The sequence below is a fragment of the Schistocerca nitens genome, chromosome 1, assembly GCF_023898315.1.
Source record: "Schistocerca nitens isolate TAMUIC-IGC-003100 chromosome 1, iqSchNite1.1, whole genome shotgun sequence".
In the NCBI taxonomy this organism is placed as follows: Eukaryota; Metazoa; Arthropoda; class Insecta; order Orthoptera; family Acrididae; genus Schistocerca; species Schistocerca nitens.
In genome coordinates, this window is record NC_064614.1 from 416080607 (window position 1) to 416104106 (window position 23500).

Genomic DNA, 23500 nt, shown 5'->3' on the forward strand with positions numbered 1-23500 from the left:
TTTCAACAAACTCAGGAAAGTTAAAACTGACATGCTCTTGCAATCACATTTTGTACTACACTGAAGAAAACATACTCGTACAAAGTTCATGAGGCACAGTCTAGGAGACTCTAACACCTTCCAATAAGACATGTTAACAACAGACAAAGAAGGCGATAATGCAAGCAGCAGCAAAACATTGTTGGGCTGTTAGTTCACGGAGGGTAGGCAGACCATAGAAGCATTCCACCACAGCTGACCTTAGAGAGCAAGATTGAAAATTGGTCTGAGAGATCACACTTCTAGAGTTAAGGGTTAACAGTGTCATTATGTACTTGTGGCATTGATAGGTCACATCGACCACACAAATTACAATCTTTGGAACATTAACTACTCTGATGAGCTGCTATATTTAATTCAGTCTGCCTTTGTACTTCATGCATTGTTCATGTGTATCAGTCTTTATGGTAAAATATATGTGTATGTAGAAAACTTGGAAACTGTTTATTACATATATTATGATCCGCATCCAGAATCCCATATTGATGACCCCAGACAAAAAGAAAAAAGTTCTACCTCTTCTGCGACTTCTGCGCCGGTCATATAGAATCAACAGGTTTCACATACGATGCCATGGCTACATCACCGAACATTCTTTATGAAGATTTGGAGGCCCAGGCCAACACAACCCTCCGCCATTGGTTATTTTGCAGCTAACAGACAATGATCTATGATCTTCGATGGGGATAATCTCTACTTTAATAACTCCACAACCACCGAGTGTTACGCAGTTACCTGAAACAATGGACACAGGTTTTGTTTCACTGGATTACACACAACAACAAGTGAAAAGTGAAGTGGACGATCTACTAAATAGTGTGACAATCAATCGCTCGTACGAAGTTCAAAGGGACCAAAATTCGCACACGTGCTTTGATCCTCTACACGCCACAATGCCGGTTACAGTAGTGCTGTGTGCAATGCCGCAATTTGTGCAAAACGTACATGAAGTCAACTATTACCAAGCTATGCCAGCCTCACCTTCCTCACAAATCAGTAATGTACATTTTTATATCTCCAGTTCGCTAGAACAAACCACCAGATCGGCGGCCCAGTTTCGTGACCACGTGGGTACGAGTGCACTCAACATAGCCTCTCCACCCAGCAACATTGTACTATGACAGCACGACCACTAACAGGTTTCACCAGTATTTTATGGTCCTACCACGAAGGGTGCATGGCCAGTGTGCATGGAAAACTCTAGTTGTTGCCACTTAAGCTCCAGGCCACCCCCCCCCCCCCTCCCCCCTCTCTCAGGGGGGTCTCGATTCCGACCATACAACCGCTCGCTCCTTCCGCAGTACCATCTGCATCTGCTGTGCTGGCCTTCCATGTCATTTCCGAGTTGCACAATGTCAGTGCTATTCCTGCAAATTCTTGTCCAGTTTATGGGCCCTCATTATGTGCCACTTGCCTGTTCGCTTCCACAGTACTGACTGTGCCTGCCGCATTGTGTTTTCGGGCATCTTCAGAGACATTACAAGCAGCTGTTGCTCTGAACATGTGTGCTAGTAACATTTCCACTCCGGTGATGCCGGATCCCAGCATGAACTCTTGTGCAGCAGCACCGCAGGCCTTCCAAGACATGCTGAAGCCACCTTCGTCTCCACCTCCAGGCCGCCTACCCAAGCTACCTCCCCTATATGAGGACAATCCAGTTTCATGGTTCGCACTGGTGGAGCACCTCTTCGAGCTGCATCAAGTGACTGATGACAACTCCAAGTTTCTATGTTTGGTGACACATCTTCATGACTACTCGGTTTTAATTTGTGATCTCCTACTTTCGCCTCCACTGCCACCAAAGTACATGTTCGCCAAGAAAATGGTATTGGACTGGCTTGCCTGCTCAACACAGGAACTGATAATCAAGATTCTGTATGAGTAGCACTTGGGAGGCCGCACTCCGTCACAACTTTGGTGCTGCCTCAGGTTACTCATGAGTGAACACGCAATGCCAGACTTCACGCTGTGGGTGGTATGGTCTCCCAAGTTACCTGCCAATCTACAGATACACCTCCTGTCGTGCTCTTTTGAGTCTATCGGTTCTCGCTTGTGCATTGCAGATCAGCTGTATGCACTCCTGCGCCAGAAACACCCAGCTCATCCACCATCGCTGTGTCACACTACACCTCCTGTTTACTGGCTGTCTGCAGGCAGGGCAGGGCCTGTTCCGCTTCCACACCCTCTATGCTGCCAGGCAGTACTCGGTCACTCTCTCCTCTTTCCGAGCACTCAAGAATCACTCACGTTCCATACATTCTGTTTTATGTCCCAAAACAGATCAATGAGGACAAGCCTCCCCTGGTATCACAGTCACCGCCACCCCCACATTCGGCTCATCCATACTGTTGGTACCACAAGATTTTTGGGGCTGAGGCCAAGAAGTGTAGGTTACCTTGCCAACACCCAAATGCTGACCTCAGGAACTAAGTGATGCCAAGTCCTGCGGGGAACTTCACAGGCGTCCCATAACAATGCACTCCGTCCACTTTTCCCCTTGGCTGAATGGTCGTTTATATGTGACAGACATTTCATCACAGTTTGTCTACCTAATTGACACTGGCACTGACATGTCTATCGTACCTCGCCAGCCGGAGTGGCTGTTCGGTTCTAGGCACTACAGTCTGGAGCCGAGCGACCGCTACGGTCGCAGGTTCGAATCCTGCCTCGGGCATGGATGTGTGTGATGTCCTTAGGTTAGTTAGGTTTAATTAGTTCTAAGTTCTAGGCGACTGATGATCTAAGAAGTTGAGTCGCATAGTGCTCAGAGCCATTTGAGCCATCTATCGTACCTCAATCGTTGCCTCCTACCGACTTTTCACCGACGAAGTCTCTCCTCTGAGCTGTCAACGCATCAACATTACAAACTGTCGGTTCTGTGAAAGTGATGCTGCACCTATCCCCTTCTCTGCATTTCCCGTGGACCTTCTACATTGCCGACATCGATGAACCAATTCTCAGTATGGATTTTTTGTCCCATTATAAGCTCTCCCTGAACGTAGTCCAATGTTCAGTGTTACACCACCCGTCTAACACTCAGAAACCATGCTCCAGCACCCATAATACTCATTCCGTTTCCACTGCAACATGGAATTTAACTTGCGAGTGTTCCACCCTCATGGGCAAGATTGTGACCTACGTCACTAACCTACTATCAGAATACCACTCAGTGGTGCACGTCCGCCGGGAGAACGACGAGCTGAAACAATGCATTGCTCACACTTACAACGAGCTCGCTGTGGCCCGCACCTCACTGTTAAAACTACAATCTGCAGTTCTTTCACCAGAACAAACTTCATCGCCAAGCATCAGTTCAAACACTCATCAAGTTAGTTCAAAAACATTCATTCCGTGTGACAATTCGCGTTCAGTGACCTGTGCACCACCCAAGCGCCCACTATGCGCAGTGCCTCATGTTTCAAACAGTGTCTCTAATAACAATTGCTCATGCAGCACAACTGTGCCCACTGTACAGGCAGCTGCCCTGCTTGTTGATAACCATTCCCCCTATCCCGCGTGCCAGCCAAACAACTTGGTGGCCATTGCTGTCCCTCATGCGACACCAGTGCCTCTCTCGCCTGCACCGGTTGCCCAAGACAAAGTTAACAACAGACAGTCGCTGTGCGCCACACACTGCTCCGTGCTGTGTGTGCATCTGACCTCTACAAACAAGTGCATGCTGCGCTCGCGTTATAGGAATGTGACTTTCTTGCTGCCTTTTCCCACTCACACTAACATACATGCCTCGTCGCACACGACTCATCCCAAAACTCCATGTCAGAATGTTACTCAGCCTCTTGTGCAGTGTTCAGTCTCTTCTGCCACTGACAGAATCACACACAAGATAATTACCACTGCCACCCCTCCTATTAGACACAAGGTTAGATGCCTCAACCCCATTAAGTTGCGCGCGGCCCGGCAGCAAATTAACAAACTTCTGGAGGCAGGCATCCTACAGCCATCGGACAGCAATTGGTCTTCACCAGTTCACCTTGTCACCAAACACGACAGTTCTTTTTGACTATCTGGTGATTAGAGACGTTTAAATGCTCGCACTGTCATGGACAATTACCCCGTGCCAAACATATGTTACTGGGTGCCACAAGCTTCAGTGTGATTGACTGCAAACATGCTTATCACCAGATTCCCGTAGTGCTGGAAGACATTCCAAAGACTGTGATTATCACGCCGCTCGGTTTGTTCCAGAACAACTTCAAGCCATTCGGTTTAAAGAATGCAGCACAAATGTGGCAACATTTCATTGACTCAATCTTACGACGATTCGAGTTCTGCTTCGCATACCTGGATGGCATACTCATTTTCAGCAAATCGACTGAAGACAATGAAGATCATTTATCCCAGGTCCTCCAGACTTTGGCATCCAATGGTGACGAGGTCAACAAAGAAAAATTCCAATTGCGTCAGTCTTCAGTGATATTTCTGGGTTACACTGTCTCCGCAGATGGAATACAGCCTCCCAAATCCTGCATGCAGGTTATCACGTCATTGCCACCCCAGCTACGTACAAAGAACTCAGACATTTCCTAGGCACTATAAATTACACCGCCATCATGTACCTTTTGCCGCCGCTGTGCGGGCCCCACTGATGTACTCGTTCTCCTACAAACAAACTTTGGGTGTTAAACCAGTCCATTGGACTGAACCCTTGCTAGATGCTTTCAGGGCTCTTCAAACAGCTGTAGCTCATGCAGTTGTACTCGCCCACCCTGACCCGTCTGCCAATTTGTTCATCACTGTGGATGCCAGCGACATCACGGTGGGGGCAGTATTACAACAGAGCAAAGGCGACACAGTTTCACCCCTTCATTTCTTCTCCAAAAAACTGTCTACAGCACAGAAGAAATATTCTGTTTTTGATAGAGAGCTTCTGGCAGTGTATAAGGCCATCAAACATTTCCACACTGACATCAAGGGCTGTCCTTTCTTCATTCTTACTGACCACAAACCATTGGCGAACACCTTCTGCAACTCGCCAGAGGATCCCCCCCTCTCCCCCCTCTGCCGACCCTTCCGATACTTCGACCTGGTCTCCCAATTTACTACAGACGTACACTACATCAAAGACACAGAGAACATTCCCACTTATTTCCTCTCGCGGATCAGTGCCGTTTCAAGTATTGTTCATTTATCCGACCTCGCCACTCTACAGGCTTCGGACGAGGACACTCAGGGTGTGCTCATGGACCCACAGTCTTCGCTCGTGTTTACCAAGGTATTTCAGACAAAGTGTGGTGCGACTGTTCTATGGGCATTCTGCAGTCTTTGCTCCTGCCCACAGTGTGCCAACAGGTTTTTGACATCTTGTATAATCTCGCCCATCCCGGCATCCGAGCCACCACTCTCCTTGTCACTGAGCATTTTATGTGGAAAGATGTAAAACGGGGGACTGTCAAACATGGGCATGCAGCTGCATTTCCTGTCAACAAAACAAAATAGGACATCACACCTCTCCACTATTGGGCAAGTTTGACATCCCTAAGGACGTTTCCATCATGTACATATCGACCTTATCGGTCCCCTCCCTACGTCGGAGGGCCACAGGTATATCCTGTCCACAATAGACCAAATATCTCGTTGGGTGGAAGCTGTCCCCTTACCCACAGCAGAAACTATGGCCAAAGCGTTCGTTTCTTCTTGGATTGTTAGGTTCGGCTACCCATCCACCATCACAACCAACCAGGGTTGACAATTTGAATCTGCACTTTTTATGATTCCCTGTAAGCTTTTCAGTATTAAAAAGACCCATATGACAGCCTACCACCCACAAAGCAATGGGTTGGTGGAACGATGGCACCGCACCCTTAAAACTGCACTCAGGTGCCACAACTGTCTCTGGTCCGAGGCACTTCTTTGGGCGTTGCTGGGCCTACGTTCTACATTTAAACCAGATTTACACGGGACAATTTCTGAGTTTGTTTTCAGTGAAAACCCGATTTTACCTGGGGAACTGATTCTCCCTCAAGACCCCGGGAATTCCCCCTCCTCCCCAGACTTTATCAGAAGGATGTGTGCACAGTTTAGAAACACCCGGCTACACCCACCTGTCAGCCATTCCCCACCTGACACTTATGTGCTGACTGCACTCAGCACTTGCTCACATGTCATGCTCAGGGATGGCTCTGTCAGACGACCCCTACAACCCCCTTGCCTCGGCCCCTTCACAGTACTCCAGAGGGGCATGACGATGTTTGACATTATGATAAAAGATTGCCCGCAAATCGTTTCTCTACACAGCCTCAAGCCTGCCTTTGTAGACTCCAACACCCTTCTGCCATCCCAGTTGGACTGCCCGAGCACATGTTCTTTTGACGAACCACCTAACGAGTCCGTTCAACCTACAGTTGGGTTTCCTCCATCCAACAAGTCACCACCACAGTTCACGGGTTCCTCAGGCAATTCATCATCATCATCCCCAGTCACAGGTTTTGAAGACATTTCAGGTACTAGAGACACGGATGCCTCGTCCTCCGTTTTGCGCTGCAACGTACCACCTAACCGCGTCGACGACATGTCAATTATGGTGTTAGATAATCGTGTGCTTGTACTGCTCATCGACAGCACACACCTGATCCTCATCGAGGAACTCTGTGTCAAGATAGTGCACAGCTTGTCCCTCCCACAAGAGTACGACCCATTATGTGTTCGAGCTTTCATTTCTTCGATTGGCTTAGTATGCATTCAGGAAGGCATGCTCACATACCGCCTCCTCTCCCATACCACTACTCGCGAGTTGGCCGATGCATCATTCCCCCCTGCTGGTTTTCGGATTATGAGTTGGACTGGTGGCCGCCCGCCATACCTTCGCTCACTAACCCGACGGAGATGGAGCTTCCGGTTGTGCGCCTGCCACCTTGCACCACTCATGCTGACACCTACATGACCCCCCCCTCCCCCTCAGGGCTCATAGGCCATACTCCATACTGCGTGGGGGTGGGGGGCTGTGTGGCGTCAATAGGTCACATCGACCACACAAATTACAATCTTTGGAACATTAACTGCTCTGATGAGCCGCCATGTTTAATTCAGTCTGACTTTGTACTTCATGCAGTGTTCATGTGTATCAGTCTTTATGGTAAAATATATGTGTATATAGAAAACTTTGGAACTGTTTATTACATATATTATGATCCATATCCAGAATACCATTTACTCATAATGTACACTGTTCAGCAAAAGCATCACTGCTGTAGTGACTAAGGCATCTGGCTGGGGATCAGAGAACCTGCGTTTTATTCCTAGATGTATTCATCAGGCTTCCTCCACACCTCACCCACCCCCTTTGAATAAAAACTCATAATAATAGGAGTATTAACGAAGTAAGTAAGTAAAACATAATAACAAAGTAGACAAATACATTTCTCAGATGACTTGGACTAGTAAAGAATTAAAATTTTAAGCCCCATTGTGTAAAATTATTTCAGAGTAATAGTGCTGGGAAGACAAGTATTCTTGCATGTTATCACGGAAGGGAGAAAAAGAAACCCATGTAATAGGTAGTATACATAAAATAATACATTCATACATGGCACAATATTCCATCACAGCACATGGAAAGCTGTTGCCTACAATTTTCCTCTGCTTATAAGATACTAATAATTAATTTGGCCTTCAACATGTAGAAGAGGTCAATCACATAACCAACTCATTAAAAAGGTTTACATCACTTGCTCCAAGTCCAGAAAATTGAAAACTTCAGTTTACAAAACATATCTTGATTACATTGTAAACTTTTACATTACCAAAAACATGTTTTGTCTTATACTGAATTCCTGAAGTGGACAAACTAATACTGTCATGTATGAAAGCATGTTTGTAGATGATGAGATTCAGCTGCCTCACATGGTATAAGAATTACTACCAAATTGCACCCAATTGTGTCATCCCTTTAATGTTTGCTTTTGCCAAGCCAATTACAGTATGTCAAAGCTTCAAAACTGCAATGTACTTCTGAAAACCCAGCAAGAGTTGCACAACTACATGCATCCAATAACTATTCATAGCATAATTCATGATCAACTTCCAGCATCAGTTTTTCAGACAGTGTTATCATATGCTTGCTATGCATCACAATTAATTCTCAAGAAAAAAATATTGTAAACAAAGTCTGTTTTTTGATGAATATTTGACAGTTACGATCCATCTAGTTGATCAAAGGAAACTGAGGTCACATAACAGAGTGAGCGAAAGAGTGAATGTAAAGTGGTCAGAATTAAATGTTTAACTCTTTACTAATGCAAGGTGTTTGACAAATTTATTTTCCTGTCTTTTTGTTACTATTTATTGTTTTACTTACCTTATTAATTCTGCTATTACTACCAATTTTGAAAAGGGAAAAAATCTCTACAATTCATGTGGGACTCTGTCACAGGTCCTTTGCTACCCACCAGATACCTTGGTTGCTACATCAGAACCATTTGTGGTTAATGATGAATACCTTATGGGTACATAAACAGCAGTCATAAACATTTCTTTCTTCAGTTTCTAGGAAAATGAATGTTTGTAGACGATGAAAAATGCTCAGTTTTGAGTTATCTATTGCGTCTGCCAATTTTGTGACAAGTGAGTGTCATGAACTGTAGGGGTGGTTTTCTCAAAGATTGGGTTGGAGGGAGGGGGGGGGGGGTTGCTGAGCCAAAATATCTTAAGGCTCTCATTTTATGTTGTAAACAAGCAACCTGCCAAATATTAACAGAATCATTTGGTCATGTCTAAGGCTTTCCTCTTGTCTGTTGGTTTTTGGTGTAGGTGATATCATGTTCATATCTCTCTTGCTTTTTACCATTCCATAGACCCAAAAATGAGATGATTCTCATCTGTGTGGAACATGTCAGAAAGTATAGCATAAAAAACATAGAACATTTGAATAAAATACTCACTTCCCTGATCATCTGTCAGAAGGTTGTAAAGACATGCAAATACATAACAGTAACCTGGAACTGCTGATATCTACAGAATTCTACACTGTCAGAATGAAACATAGTTATGCAATTTCAATGAATTTATGATATACAAGATACCTAGTCTTTACTGTTGCGACTTAATGCTTGAAATGAAACAATAACCAAACCAGTCGACAGTCTTGCACTAAAGTAAGTCAAGTCATTGTCATTTGCAGATATGTTATGGCCAATATTTTTGTGAATGAAAAAATAATTTATCTCATTGATTACTAATCAACCTATTGCTGTACCTTTACTCAGGACAATGCATTGGCTTGCAAAAGTGCTTTCACAATGGGAAAACTAAGAGATTTGAAATATGAGATCTTCGAGATATCCAACCAAGTCCTTAAATTTGGTAGGCTGTGATGTTCACCAATCCCCACAGCTAAATTTGTAGGTGAATAATGTATTATGCCCAATGCAGAGTTTATTCATCCATGTGCTCCCTGCCGCCGTTGGATAAGCAGCTGCCAGCAGAAAGTCGTATACTCCTAGCTCACTCATTTGTTACATAGTTTAATTCTTAATTTCTTTGCATTGTTTAAATTCATAAATTTCGGGCGTATTATAGTATTTGAGAGTTGTAGCATCGCGTTTTAGTACCTGAATAGTGTAAAATTGCATAGTCTCCTTCCGCCGCCAAGCAGTGTGTCAGCAGTGCGCAAGTAGCAGCATTACTGCATTTACTAGGCAATCTTGTATTTTAATAACCATTTAAATTTTGTATCGATTTGATTAGTTCAGACGTTCTTTGCACAACAGTTTTTAGCATGGATAGGGACTGCAACTGCTGTGTTTGGATGCAGGCTGAGTTGGCATCCCCTTGCTCCCAGCTTCAGCCAGTGTTGGCTTCGGTCACACAGCTTGAGGCTGTTGCCAATGGGCATCACTGTGGGGGTCTGGATGGGGGTTTGTCGGGGATGGCCAGCTCGTCCCACGCATCCCCCGATCGGACTACGACTGTGGCTGCCCGGTATACTGCCCACATTGAGGCTGATCCCTCACCTGTGGTAGAGTGGGAGGTCATCTCGAGGTGTGGCAGGGGGCGAAAGACATTCCGGAGGGCTGAACGGAAGGCCTCTCCAGTTTGTCTGACGAACCGGTTTCAGGCTCTGTCTCCGGCTGATACTGATGTTCAGCTGGAGATGGCTGCTTGTCCTGTTCCAGAGGTTGCCCCTCAGTCTGCAAGATCCGGGCAGTCGCAGAGGGTGGGCTTACTGGTAGTTGGGAGCTCCAACGTCAGGCGCGTAATGGGGCCCCTTAGGGATATGGCAGCAAGAGAGGGGAAGAAAACCAATCTGCACTCCGTGTGCATACCAGGGGGAGTCATTCCAGATGTGGAAAGGGTCCTTCCAGATGCCATGAAAGGTACAGGGTGCACCCATCTGCAGGTGGTCGCTCATGTCGGCACCAATGATGTATGTCGCTATGGATCGGAGGAAATCCTCTCTGGCTTCCGGTGGCTATCTGATTTGGTGAAGACTGCCAGTCTCGCTAGTGGGATGAAAGCAGAGCTCACCATCTGCAGCATCGTCGACAGGACTGACTGCGGACCTTTGGTACAGAGCCGAGTGGAGGGTCTGAATCAGAGGCTGAGATGGTTCTGCGACTGTGTGGGCTGCAGATTCCTCGACTTGTGCCATAGAGTGGTCAGGTTTCGGGTTCCGCTGGATAGGTCAGGAGTCCACTGCATGCAGCAAGCGGCTACACGGGTAGCAGGGGTTGTGTGGTGTGGACTGGGTGGTTTTTTGGGTTAGATGGTCTTGGGCAAGTACAGAAAGGGCAACAGCCACAATGGGTGCGGGGCAAAGTCAGGACATGCGGGGACCAAGCAGCAATCGGTATTGTAATTGTAAACTGTCGAAGCTGCATTGGTAAAGTACCGGAACTTCAAGCGCTGATAGAAAGCACCGAAGCTGAAATCGTTATAGGTACAGAAAGCTGGCTGAAGCCAGAGATAAATTCAGCCGAAATTTTTTTACAAAGGCTCAGACGGTGTTTAGAAAGGATAGATTGCATGCAACCAGTGGTGGCATGTTTGTTGCTGTTAGTAGTAGTTTATCCTGTTGTGTAGTAGAAGTGGATAGTTCCTGTGAAATATTATGGGTGGAGGTTACACTCAACAACCGAGCTAGGTTAATAATTGGCTCCTTTTACCGACCTCCCGACTCAGCAGCATTAGTTGCAGAACGACTGAGAGAAAATTTGGAATACATTGCACATAAATTTTCTCAGCATATTATAGTCTTAGGTGGAGATTTCAATTTACCAGATATAGACTGGGACACTCAGATGTTTACGACGGTTGGTAGGGACAGAGCATCAAGTGACATTATACTGAGTGCACTATCCGAAAATTACCTCGAGCAATTAAACAGAGAACCCACTTGTGGAGATAACATCTTGGACCTACTGATAACAAACAGACCCAAACTTTTTGACTCTGTAAGTGCAGAACAGGGAATCAGTGATCATAAGGCCGTTGCAGCATCCCTGAATATGGAAGTTAATAGGCGTATAAAAAAAGGGAGGAAGGTTTATCTGTTTAGCAAGAGTAATAGAAGGCAGATTTCAGACTACCTAACAGATCAAAACGAAAATTTCTGTTCCGACACTGACAATGTTGAGTGTTTATGGAAAAAGTTTAAGGCAATTGTAAAATGCGTTTTAGACAGGTAAAACTGTGAGGGACAGGAAAAACCCACTGTGGTTCAACAACAAAGTTAGGAAGCTACTGCGAAAGCAAAGAGAGCTTCACTCCAAGTTTAAACGCAGCCAAAACCTCTCAGACAAACAGAACCTAAACGTCGTCAAAGTTAGCGTAAGGAGGGCTATGTGTGAAGCGTTCAGTGAATTCGAAAGTAAAATTCTATGTACCTAGGAAGTTCTGGTCTTACGCTAAATCAGTAAGTGGCTCGAAACAGCATATCCAGACATTCCGGGATGAGGATGGCATTGAAACAGAGGATGACATGCGTAAAGCTGAAATACTAAACACCTTTTTCCAAAGCTGTTTCACAGAGGAAGACCGCACTGCAGTTCCTTCTCTAAATCCTTGCACAAACGAAAAAATGGCTGACATCGAAATAAGTGTCCAAGGAATAGAAAAGCAACTGGAATCACTCAACAGAGGAAAGTCCACTGGACCTGACGGGATACCAATTCGTTTCTACACAGAGTACGCGAAAGAACTTGCCCCCCTTCTGACAGCTGTGTACCGCAAGTCTCTAGAGAAACGGAAGGTTCCAAATGATTGGAAAAGAGCACAGGTAGTCCCAGTCTTCGAGAAGGGTCATCGAACAGATGCGCAAAACTATAGACCTATATCTCTGACGTCGATCTGTTGTAGAATTTTAGAACATGTTTTTTGCTCGCGTATCATGTCATTTCTGGAAACCCAGAATCTACTCTGTAGGAATCAACATGGATTCCGGACACAGCGATCGTGTGAGACCCAACTCGATTTATTTGTTCATGAGACCCAGAAAATATTAGATACAAGCTCCCAGGTAGATGCTATTTTCCTTGACTTCCGGAAGGCGTTCGATACAGTTCCGCACTGTCGCCTGATAAACAAAGTAAGAGCCTACGGAATATCAGACCAGCTGTGTGGCTGGATTGAAGAGTTTTTAGCAAACAGAACACAGCATGTTGTTATCAACAGAGAGACGTCTACAGACGTTAAAGTAACCTCTGGCGTGCCACAGGGGAGTGTTATGGGACCATTGCTTTTCACAATATATATAAATGACCTAGTAGATAGTGTCGGAAGTTCCATGCGGCTTTTTGTGGATGATGCTGTAGTATACAGAGAAGTTGCAGCATTAGAAAATTGTAGCGAAATGCAGGAAGATCTGCAGCGCATAGGCACTTGGTGCAGGTAGTGGCAACTGACCGTTAACATAGACAAATGTAATGTATTGCGAATACATAGAAAGAAGGATCCTTTATTGTATGATTATATGATAGCGGAACAAACACTGGTAGCAGTTACTTCTGTAAAATATCTGGGAGTATGCGTGCGGAACGATTTCAAGTGGAATGATCATATAAAATTAATTGTTGGTAAGGCAGATACCAGGTTGAGATTCATTGGGAGAGTCCTTAGAAAATGTAGTCCATCAACAAAGGAGGTGGTTTACAAAACACTCGTTCGACCTATACTTGAGTATTGCTCAACAGTGTGGGACCCGTACCAGGTCGGGTTGACGGAGGAGATAGAGAAGATCCAAAGAAGAACGGCGCATTTCGTCACAGGGTTATTTGGTAACCGTGATAGCGTTAGGGAGATGTTTAGCAAACTCAAGTGGCAGACTCTGCAAGAGAGGCGCTCTGCATCACGGTGTAGCTTGCTGTCCAGGTTTCGAGAGGGTGCGTTTCTGGATGAGGTATCGAATATATTGCTTCCCCCTACGTATACCTCTCGAGGAGAACACGAATGTAAAATTAGAGAGATTAGAGCGCGCACGGAGGCTTTCAGACAGTCGTTCTTCCCGCGAACCATACGCGACTGGAACAGAAAAGGGAGGTAATGACAGTGGCACGTAAAGTGCCCTCTGCCACACACCGTTGGGTGGCTTGCAGAGTATAAATGTAGATGTAGATGAGTATTTTGCTCTGGTACTGTAATTCAAGCATGGAATCTACTCAAGTGCAAGTATGCCAGACAAAATGAATTTATGTAAAATGGACTGTCTCAAAATAACATGTGTCAACTTTGTGCATAAAAGCGTCATCTTTCAATGTGAAACCAAAAGCCTTTCACTTTGCCCTCATATTTCTGTGTTTGTTTCTGGCAGTGATAGCAGGGTGTGCTACTGCTAAATGAGAGATATGGAATGAACATGGAGTTATCAAACTCTAATCAGATATAATTCCCTTGTAATATCCCAATGTTGTTATGGTAATATCAGTCATTGATAGTAACTTACACAAAAAATTTCAGTCTGTCCCAGCAAAGTTGATGACCATTATTCACTTACAGAATGTGGTCTGGTGGTGGAGGAAGCTGGGTGTGGGTAATACAAATGAGGACATTTCTTTGTATCATAGACCCTTTAAATAAAAATAATTTTGTATTAGTACCAGATAATTTAGATATGAAGAATCACTTATAGTATGGTTAGCAGTTTCATAGAAAAGTAGTACAAATTTCTAAAAATTCTACTGCAGCTTGCATATCCAACAAAAATTTTCATTATCTTTCATGCCATTAAAAATAAATGTTTGAATGGTTGTTATGAAGTCAGTAACAAAATAATTTTATTAGTAAACTAAGTTACTTATGTAATATATTTATTCATAGTGGTATTTTTTGAGATACGCTTAAAATGATTTTGTCAGGTCTTTTCACAAACAGTTCACTATTGCCAGCATTCTCAAAACAATTTTTTAAATCATGTACAATATAATTTATATCATGTACTTCAGAAAAATTCAGAATCTTATTGAAAGATCTCACAGAAAAAATGAATAAATTCAGGTTATATTTAAAGGCTTTCATTGGCACCACAGTTAGTGTTCAGATACACATCGATGACACAGGTACCAAAATTGAGGGTAGGAAAACAGAACAGAACTGTTGAACTCTGTTTTCAAATGTTCATTTACAGAGGAAGCTCCAGATGTACTGCTTGACTGTAATTCTCACACTACTGCAGAGACAAGTGAAATAGATATTAGTGTTAGTGTCACAGAAAAGTAACTGAAATCAGACAAGGGCCCAACAGACTCCCTGTCAGATTTTATACAGAATTTCCAGCTGAGTTACCTCCCATTTTAACCATAATATACCATAGATTCCTCAAACAAAAATCTTTGTCCAGTGACCCAAAGGAAGTGTGCATCATATCCATCTAGAGAAGGGTAGCATAAGTAATCCACAAAAATTCCATCAAATTTCATTGTTGTCCATCTGTTGCAGAATCTTAGAACATGTTACGAGCTTAGACATAATGAACTATCTCAAAGAGAATGACCATCTGTTTGGCAACAAGCATAGATTATAGATATATTAGTCATACAAAACCCAAGTCACACCTTTCTCACGTGACATCCTGAAAGTTATGGATGAAGAAAGTAAGGTAGGCGAAGTAGTTCTTGACATTCAAAAGGCATTGAATCACTGCCACATCAATGCTTATTAATCAAAATATTATCATATGGGGTACCACATAAAACAAAATTTGTTATTAGTTCGAGGATCTCTCAGAAGGAAGGTATAGTATTTTATCTTGGATGCAGACTCATTAACAGAAGCAGAAGTAACTTCGGACATGCTTCAGGGATGTGTATCAGTACCCATGCTGCTTATGTTTATATTGATTACATTGCAGACACTATTAATAGTAACCTCAAACTTTTCACTGATGATGCAGTTATCTATAATTAGGTATTATCTGAAAAAAAGTTTCAAAAATAACTGGTCATATCTTGATAAGATTTCAAAATGGTGCAGACGTTAGCAACTTGCTTTAAATATTTAGCTGTGTAATGCTGTGCACTGGTACCATCCTGTGACTACAGTATCAGTGATTCACATTTGGATTTGGTCAGCTCACACACCAACTGCATATAATAACTCTTAAGGATGTAAAGTGCAACGACAATGTGCACAGAGGCATTCATCCAGTCATTTTTCAAGCACTTCATATATGACTGCAGTGGGAACAATCCCTAACATACCTTCCATCATGCATTTCACAATGGTTTTCAGAGTATGCTTGTGGATGTAGGAGGCTCTCTAGAGACAAAGGAGCAGCTTAACTTGGTAGGAACGTACTATGACTGGGGATGAACTGTGGCTCATCGAAGAAACTATCATTACATTCCTCTGTTTACCCAGAGTCTGATATTCTCTCCACCAAGCACTTCATAGTGGTTTGCAGTTGTTGGTGTAGAAAGGTCTTTAGTGACATAGGAGCATCTTAGCTTGGCAGGGATAGACTGTTCCTCATAGATTATCATGGTATTGGTCAGTTTATTCAGGGTCAGACATCTGAGAAAGGCAACCTAGTAGCTCTTGTTGTAAAATAGTTCTCAAAGTTCTATGAAACAGTATATATATATACTTCAGAAGCCATGTATTATGAGAGCTCTACTTCATTGTATATGATACTTCAATATTTTATTTGTTGTAACACATTTTTTTCTCCTTTAGTATAAAAAGTTTGGCATATTTTCATGGATGTTAAACATTTATGAAGCATGGAAGTCAGATTCTTTACTGACAGAAATGTCTGCGAGTAAGTATTGGTTATTTGTCTATGTCAATATTAAACTTAATGATTACAGTATTTCAATAATTCTGCCGTGTTTCTGTCTGCAGAGTCAATATTTGGATATCATTGGAGTTAATCGTTACCTTGGATGGTATGAGAATGGAGGGCTTACTGAGACCATTGTGGAACAGTTACTCGTGGAAATTGCTTTCTGGAGGGTAAAGTACAACAAGCCAATAATAATAACAGAATATGGAGCTGATGCTATGGAAGGACTGCACTTGGTAAGGAAAACTGTATCAGACATTGTGTCGAATACTTGTTTAAAACTAGCACTTTGTTATATTTGACCTGACATAATAGTAGACTTTTGCTTTTGTTAAGTTCATATCAGCCTGAACCAGTCGCACAAGTAACTTCAACAAATTAGATTGGTAAACGAAGATATGAGAAAGTAATATGAGCTAAAATCACTAGAGTTCATGTCGGTCAAGTAAATATTTTAATTGCTGCCTTTATCATCTGTTTCATTCTTTCTTTACACTTTTAGTTGTATACTTGATTATGACAAGGAAATGAAAGAACTAAGTACTGAAGCAGAGATGAGAATTTTAATAACCTGAAACTAATTTCTAAAATTCTACAAAAAATCATAAGGTTTTTCTTTAATACAGCAACCAAGTTACATCTGGTCAGAGGAGTACCAAGAAGCTCTGTTTTCTGAGTATTTCAAGGCATTTGACAGGCTCCGAGAAAAAGGTTATTTTGTAGGAGAAATGATATGGAATTTTGCAGATTTCAAAACTGCTCAAAGTAAGTAGCAAGTAACAATATTAATTATTCTGTAATTGACGCATCAACATATATTTGAGTACACTATTTGCATTATAAAATTATAAATTGACACATTACTTTTACTACTTTTTAAAATATCCAATTTTTATGGTGCATTATCCTATACATCTCTTTGATGACCATCTTTTGTTGAAATACTTTCACTGTGCAGAGTTCTCAAAAGACATTTTCTTGAAACACTGCTTAATATTGTGTTTGTACCTTTATAAGCTTGACACCAAAACCACACCTTCAAGAGTGAGGAAAACAATTAAAAAATGAAAACCACTGGAGGCCTACTCAGCTTGGACTAACAAAAGATCACACAAAATGGTGACTGGCAGCTTCTTAATGTTGCCAGAGGGTGTAAGGACATGGTCTTCTTCCAGGAGCCAAACTGAACACATTTTTTGGAGGTTGTCCTTGAACAGTTTGTTAATGGCCAGCTGGGCAGCTTAGATCAAGACAGCTGTGGAGTGGTGATTCTATAGTAGGCTATTTCTCTGTTCTACTCTGGCAGATGATTGGCAGGTGTCAACCAGTATTTCAGAATGACCACAAGATCAGAGATCATTTGAAGCCAACAAGGATTCTGTTGATGATGTTATCTATGCCATAGGCATCTATGAACAAGTAAGTATGTCTGTCTGGCAAAACTGGGAGACTGGGAAGTACTCGCATGTTGGAACAGGAATGTTGCCTGTGACTGGGGCTACACAGCAAATCTGTTATAGTCAAATACCACCTTGATTATGTCTGACACAACAGTTTTCAAGAAGTGTATTTGACTGCCTGACAGCTATGGATGGAACAATGGAAAATAAGAGAGGCTATTGAAATAATTAAATGTGCAACATTACAAACAAAGATAATGGTTACAAGTTGCTGACAGTGGGCTGCCAGTGAACCCAGTCCAATGGGTGGGCTTCACCAGGATAAACAAGTGGCAACAAGAGAATTTCCATGCAGCATCATCATCACCTTGTTGCAGGGAAACACAGTTACTGGTTAAGAGCTGCCAATTTGCTGTATTGTATAAATCATCTGTCAGAATATGATTGGCAAATAGCCTTCTGTACAACCACCTCTCCCTAGGCAACTTGATTATGAAATGTCCAATGGCATTACAGAACAATTATGTCAGTCATCAAATGACAACTGAAATAGTATGGTGTTTAGGGAAGAACATCCCCAGAAATCACCAGTTAAGATTCCATGAAGAGAGCTATTGAAAAGATGGCCAAAACATTGGTTTTATTATCACTGGCTGTGGATGCTTATGCTTTAAGCATGAATTGGAAATAACACACCACAAGTGACGTAAGCTACTCAGACATTGATGGATATGTCACTTTTTATATGATTTTCTCCAGATAGTGACCATTTTATTTGTTGCAGAATGTGAGCCAATTACCTCCACTTTTTTGTATTTCATAATATGAATCACTGTATAATATTATGGTATGTGCATGATATTTAAATATGCAAATATGAATATCAATTGCAGTACACACTGATTAATTGCAGCATACACACGTGTTGGTGGAAACAAGAAGGGAATCTTCACAAGATCACGCCAACCAAAGATGGCAGCAAATTTGGTGAGGCAACGTTATTGGTCCCTTGCAAGAGAAGATGATAATGTAACAGTTCCTGCAGATCTTACACCCTATGTCTGCAGTACTTGCCAAAAATAGATACCACTGTCCACACTGCAACCTGTACCTGTATCAGTATTCACAGTTCTTTACTTATGCTTTTATGAATATTGTTTATGAAACAAATTGTTAAATGACATCAGATTATTTCAAATAAACCTTTTGTAAATAAAACACAAATCCATGTCCTTTGTGTCTTTTTACAACCAACTACAAATTTGCACGTGTTTCTATACATAATTAGTTTGTCAAACAGTTAACTGCTATCAATACAAACAGTAAATTCCATAATATAACTAAAAAGTGGTAAACAATAAACGAAATTTGAGGAGAGACAACCAATAACATGGGGCTGAATAAAGGCCAGTGTTGAGGCATATTTCATACGAGGGTGGACTGGTTAAAATGCTGGAGTGTGGAGAGTATTGCAGATGTAAAGAGGCAGTTAATATGCGGTAAGAATCAGCTAGGGAATCATTAGTAGTGATGTTACCGTGTGTCAGTTTTCAAGTTCTTTGACCAAACTATAACACTTTTCAACCAATGTGAACTCACTGCAGGTATTTTACATCACTTTGAAATGTCGTGGGACATACTATTCTGACTCAAAAATTAGAAAGATGAGGTATAATGTGTATACCACACAGCTACTTATGTTCCTATCTAGAAGATAAGAGGTTAGATTACATTACATTAGATATACTTTTCACTCCACAGATCCATAGGATACATAACATTTCAATAACAAGACTATACAGTACATTCCTATGAAAAAAAAAAAAAAATGATGGCCTAATGTACCTTCCACTGATCACAAATGAAATGGTCCACAAGGATGTAGAATAAGTAAAAAAAATTAAACATTATTTTGTTCAAAATGTTATAAAAAACTTGGCACAAAACATGTAAATGTACAATACATTGAGGTGCATATGATAATTCTTAGGCTGTTGTAGCCATGTCTCATCAAACAAAAATTCATTTACAACTGTCGTTTCATGGATCACAATACTGCACTAAAGATATGCAGAGTCAGATGTTACATATCACTTATGTTATTTGAAATTTTTAATTATAAATATTCATCAGTTATTTGTACTAACACATTCATCTATCAAGCAGAAGGGTCAGCCACCAATAAATCATTTAGGCTGCTCTTAAAGTGAACTTTGTTACTAGTTAGTGGCCACTGGCAAGTTAACACTGGACTCGCATTCGGGAGGACGACGGTTCAATCCCGCGTCCGGCCATCCTGATTTAGGTTTTCCGTGATTTCCCTAAATCGCTCCAGGCAAATGCCGGGATGGTTCCTTTCAAAGGGCGCGGCCGACTTCCTTCCCCGTCCTTCCCTAAACCGATGAGACCGATGACCTCGCTGTCTGGTCTCCTTCCCCAAACAACCAACCAACCAACTGGCAAGTTATTGAAAATGTTTGTTCCTGAGTAATGAATACCTCTCTAGACCAAAGTAGGTGACTTTAAATCTTTGTGAAAATTATTTTTATTTCTAATATTGATTCCATGAATTGAGATGTTGGTTCAAAAAAGAGGTTGTTATTTTCACAGAGGTGACAAAAGTAATGTGGCAGCAATACGCACATATACAGATGGCAGTAGTATCACATATACAAGGTATAAGAGGGCAGTGCATTGATACAACTGACATTTGTACTCAGGTGATTCCTGTGTAAAGGTTTCCAGTGCGATTATGGCTGCACGACAGGAATTAATAGACTTTGAAACCAGAATGGTGGTTGGAGCTAGACACACAGGGCATTCCATTTCAGAAATTATTAGGAAATTCAATATTCTGAGATCCACAATATCATGAATGTGCCACGAATACCAAATTTCAGGGATTACTGCTCACTGTGGGCGTTATTTAATGACCGAGTGCAGCAGCATTTGCGTAGAGTTGTCATTGCCAACAGACAAGTAGCACTGTGTGAAATAACCACAGAAGTCAATGTGGAATGTATGACGAAAATATCCATAAGGACAGTGCTGTGAAATTTTAATTTAATTGTCTATGGCAACAGATAATAGACACAAGTGAGTTTGGTAACACCACAAGATCACCTCTGGTGCCTCTCATGGGCTTGTGTCCATATCAATTAGATACTAGATGACCAGAAAACTGTGGCCTGGTCAGATGAGTCACAATTTCAGGTGATAAGAGCTGATGGTAAGATTAGATGTGGCACAGACTCCACAAACCATGGACCCACATTGTTTACAAGGTACCATGCAAGTTGCTATGTGATACTACTGCCATCTGTATTGTGCATATCACTGTCCCATTACTTTTGTCACCTCACTGAAAATAATAATCTCTTTTTTTTTTAACCAACATCTCAGTTCACAGTTTCAATACTGTGTTTACATGGAACAGACTGGGTTCTCTGGTTCAATTGGAGACCATTTGCATCCATTCACAGACTTCATCTTCCCAAACAATAATATCATGTCACCACGTCACAATTGTTCATAATTGGTTTGAAGAACATTCTGGACAATTTGAGCAAATGGTTCGGCCACTCAGACTTCCTGACAAAACTCCCATTGAGCGTTTGTGGGACATAATCAAGAGCTCAGTTTGTGCACAAAATTCTGCAATAGCAATACTTTCACAATTATGGATAGTGTTAGAGGCAGTGCGGCTAAATATTTATGCAGGATCTTCCAATGACTTGTTAAGTCGATGCCACTTTGCTGTACTATGCTGGGCGAAAGGAGATCCAGCACAATATTAGGAGGTATCACATGACTTTTGTCACCTCAGTGTATGACAAATTACATTAAGAAATAAATACAGGGTGAACATTAATAAAACTGATGAACTGCAGGGATGGATTCCTGACTGTAAATGAAGGAAAAAAGGTTATATGAACATGTGTGTGGAAATGGACAGTGTGCATGAAATGACAACAAATCATCCCAGAACACAGTACAGAGCTGCATCACATTCATGTCACAACAGATGTTCAAAGTGGCCTCCACAGGATGCAGTAGTTATCAAGTAGGACACACATAATTGTACTCTGACTTACACCATGTTCGCGGACCACTTGCCTAGAATTTGTACTAGTGTTTGTCTGAATATACTTTAGAAACTGGTCCTCCAAATCTGGTACATACAGTCCGCCACTTCCCTGCACATTCTTCTGTCTGAAAAGACCCATGGTCACACAAACACCCAAAAAGGGCTTCAAATGTTGCGTCATGTTGTTGGTGCCACTGAGGGTACTTGTTTTGATATAGTAACACTCCTTCTCATCTGTTTCCATCCACTTGGCCTTGTGTCAACCACACAGCATGCAACACACAAGGAACACAGGGCATGTGGTCAGAGAAACTTTCATTCGTCAGTGCCATCTACTATAGCAACAATGTATTTCTGTACAATGATCATAGTGCTTTTTTTCCTCCATTTCCAGTTAGGAATCTGCCCTTTAGTTTGTAGTTCCTTGAACAGGCCTCTACAGGATGTTCTTGAGTTCGTGCCAAGAATTATGCATATTATACATTTTTAGACTTGGAAAAACATTAATTTGGCTTCATGATTTACTCCCAAAAGTGTTCCTATATGACATAGTGGAATGGAAGTAAATGAAGAATGTTAGCCTTTTTTTTATACCAACTGTATCTGAAAATATCTGCATTTCAAATAAACATTTGTTTAAGGACATCAGCAAGTCTGTGGGTGTTCCACCTAGTTGCATTTCTTAGCAGACTGTAACACCAAGAATTTAATAGTCAACACTTTCTATCTGCTTCTCATTGTATTTAAGCATATACAGGGGGGAAACTTCTTACAAGTTGTGAATTGATTGTAGTGTGTGTGTGTGTTTTCTTTAAGTTTAGTGATAAAAAAGTGCGTAAAACATTTATTAATATCCATGAAGATTTCATTAATAAATATTTCTGAACTTGTATTTGTCTTTCTGTTTGTAGTAATGTTTTTATTGTCTGCAAACACAACAAACTTGGCATTTGGTAATGTTCCTCACGAAAAGTCATTGATATACACAAGAAAAAGTAATGGCCTTAAGATGATACCTTGTGGGGTACTGCATGTAATTTGTTCCCAGGTGGACGACGCCTCACTGGTTAGTAGAGGACCCTTCACTATTGATACCCTTTATTTCCTGACAGAGAGACACAGTTTGAACCATTTTGCAGTGTTTCCTATTACACAAGAATATTTTAATTTACTTAAAAACATATTGTGATTTACACAGTGAAATGCCTTTGACAGATCACAAAATATGCCAGTGGCCTGTGATTTATCACCTAATGATTTAAGGTGGTAAAGAGATAGATGGAGATATCTTATTTACAAATTTGGTTTTATGGGTGGAACCACTTGCTTTTCTTTTGTACTCAGTATAAGTTTGTCAGCCATACTAACAACTGCAGCAGCTCAAGATGAATGTGACAGCCTCTCCATGAAGTGTATGTATTGAGGCATCTGACATGGAGACTGTTTCCATTACAATGGTAGAGAAAGATGTTGCAAACACTGCAGGTTTCATAACCTTGAAAATCTTTGTTTCTTGTGTGTGTGGTAGCTGTCTTGTGTCCAAAAGTTCTTGAATTTTCTGTTCCTATAAACAGAGAGGAGGGCATTCCTTAGAGCATACTGAACATTTGTCTGAGCAGTTAACAGGAGCTTGTGATAATGTACATGGTGAGCATTGATCTTGAACATACAAACCACATCTCCCACAGGTTGGCTTCCCCTTGCACACTGGTACTGTGAGCCCAAATCTTTAACATGAAAGCA

General features: G+C 41.8%; 1 protein-coding gene across 1 annotated transcript in view; it reads left to right on the forward strand.

Moving 5' to 3' along the window:
• Positions 1-18875, forward strand: part of LOC126249947 (beta-glucuronidase-like) — a 154319-nt gene extending 135444 nt beyond the window's left edge. The window contains exons 11-13 of the mRNA XM_049951519.1: positions 16330-16506; positions 16897-17035; positions 18584-18875. Of these exons, the coding sequence (XP_049807476.1) occupies positions 16330-16506; positions 16897-17035; positions 18584-18753 (486 nt within the window). The 3' untranslated portion in view covers positions 18754-18875. The remainder of the gene's footprint in view (positions 1-16329; positions 16507-16896; positions 17036-18583) is intronic.
• Positions 18876-23500: the final 4625 nt, after the last annotated feature.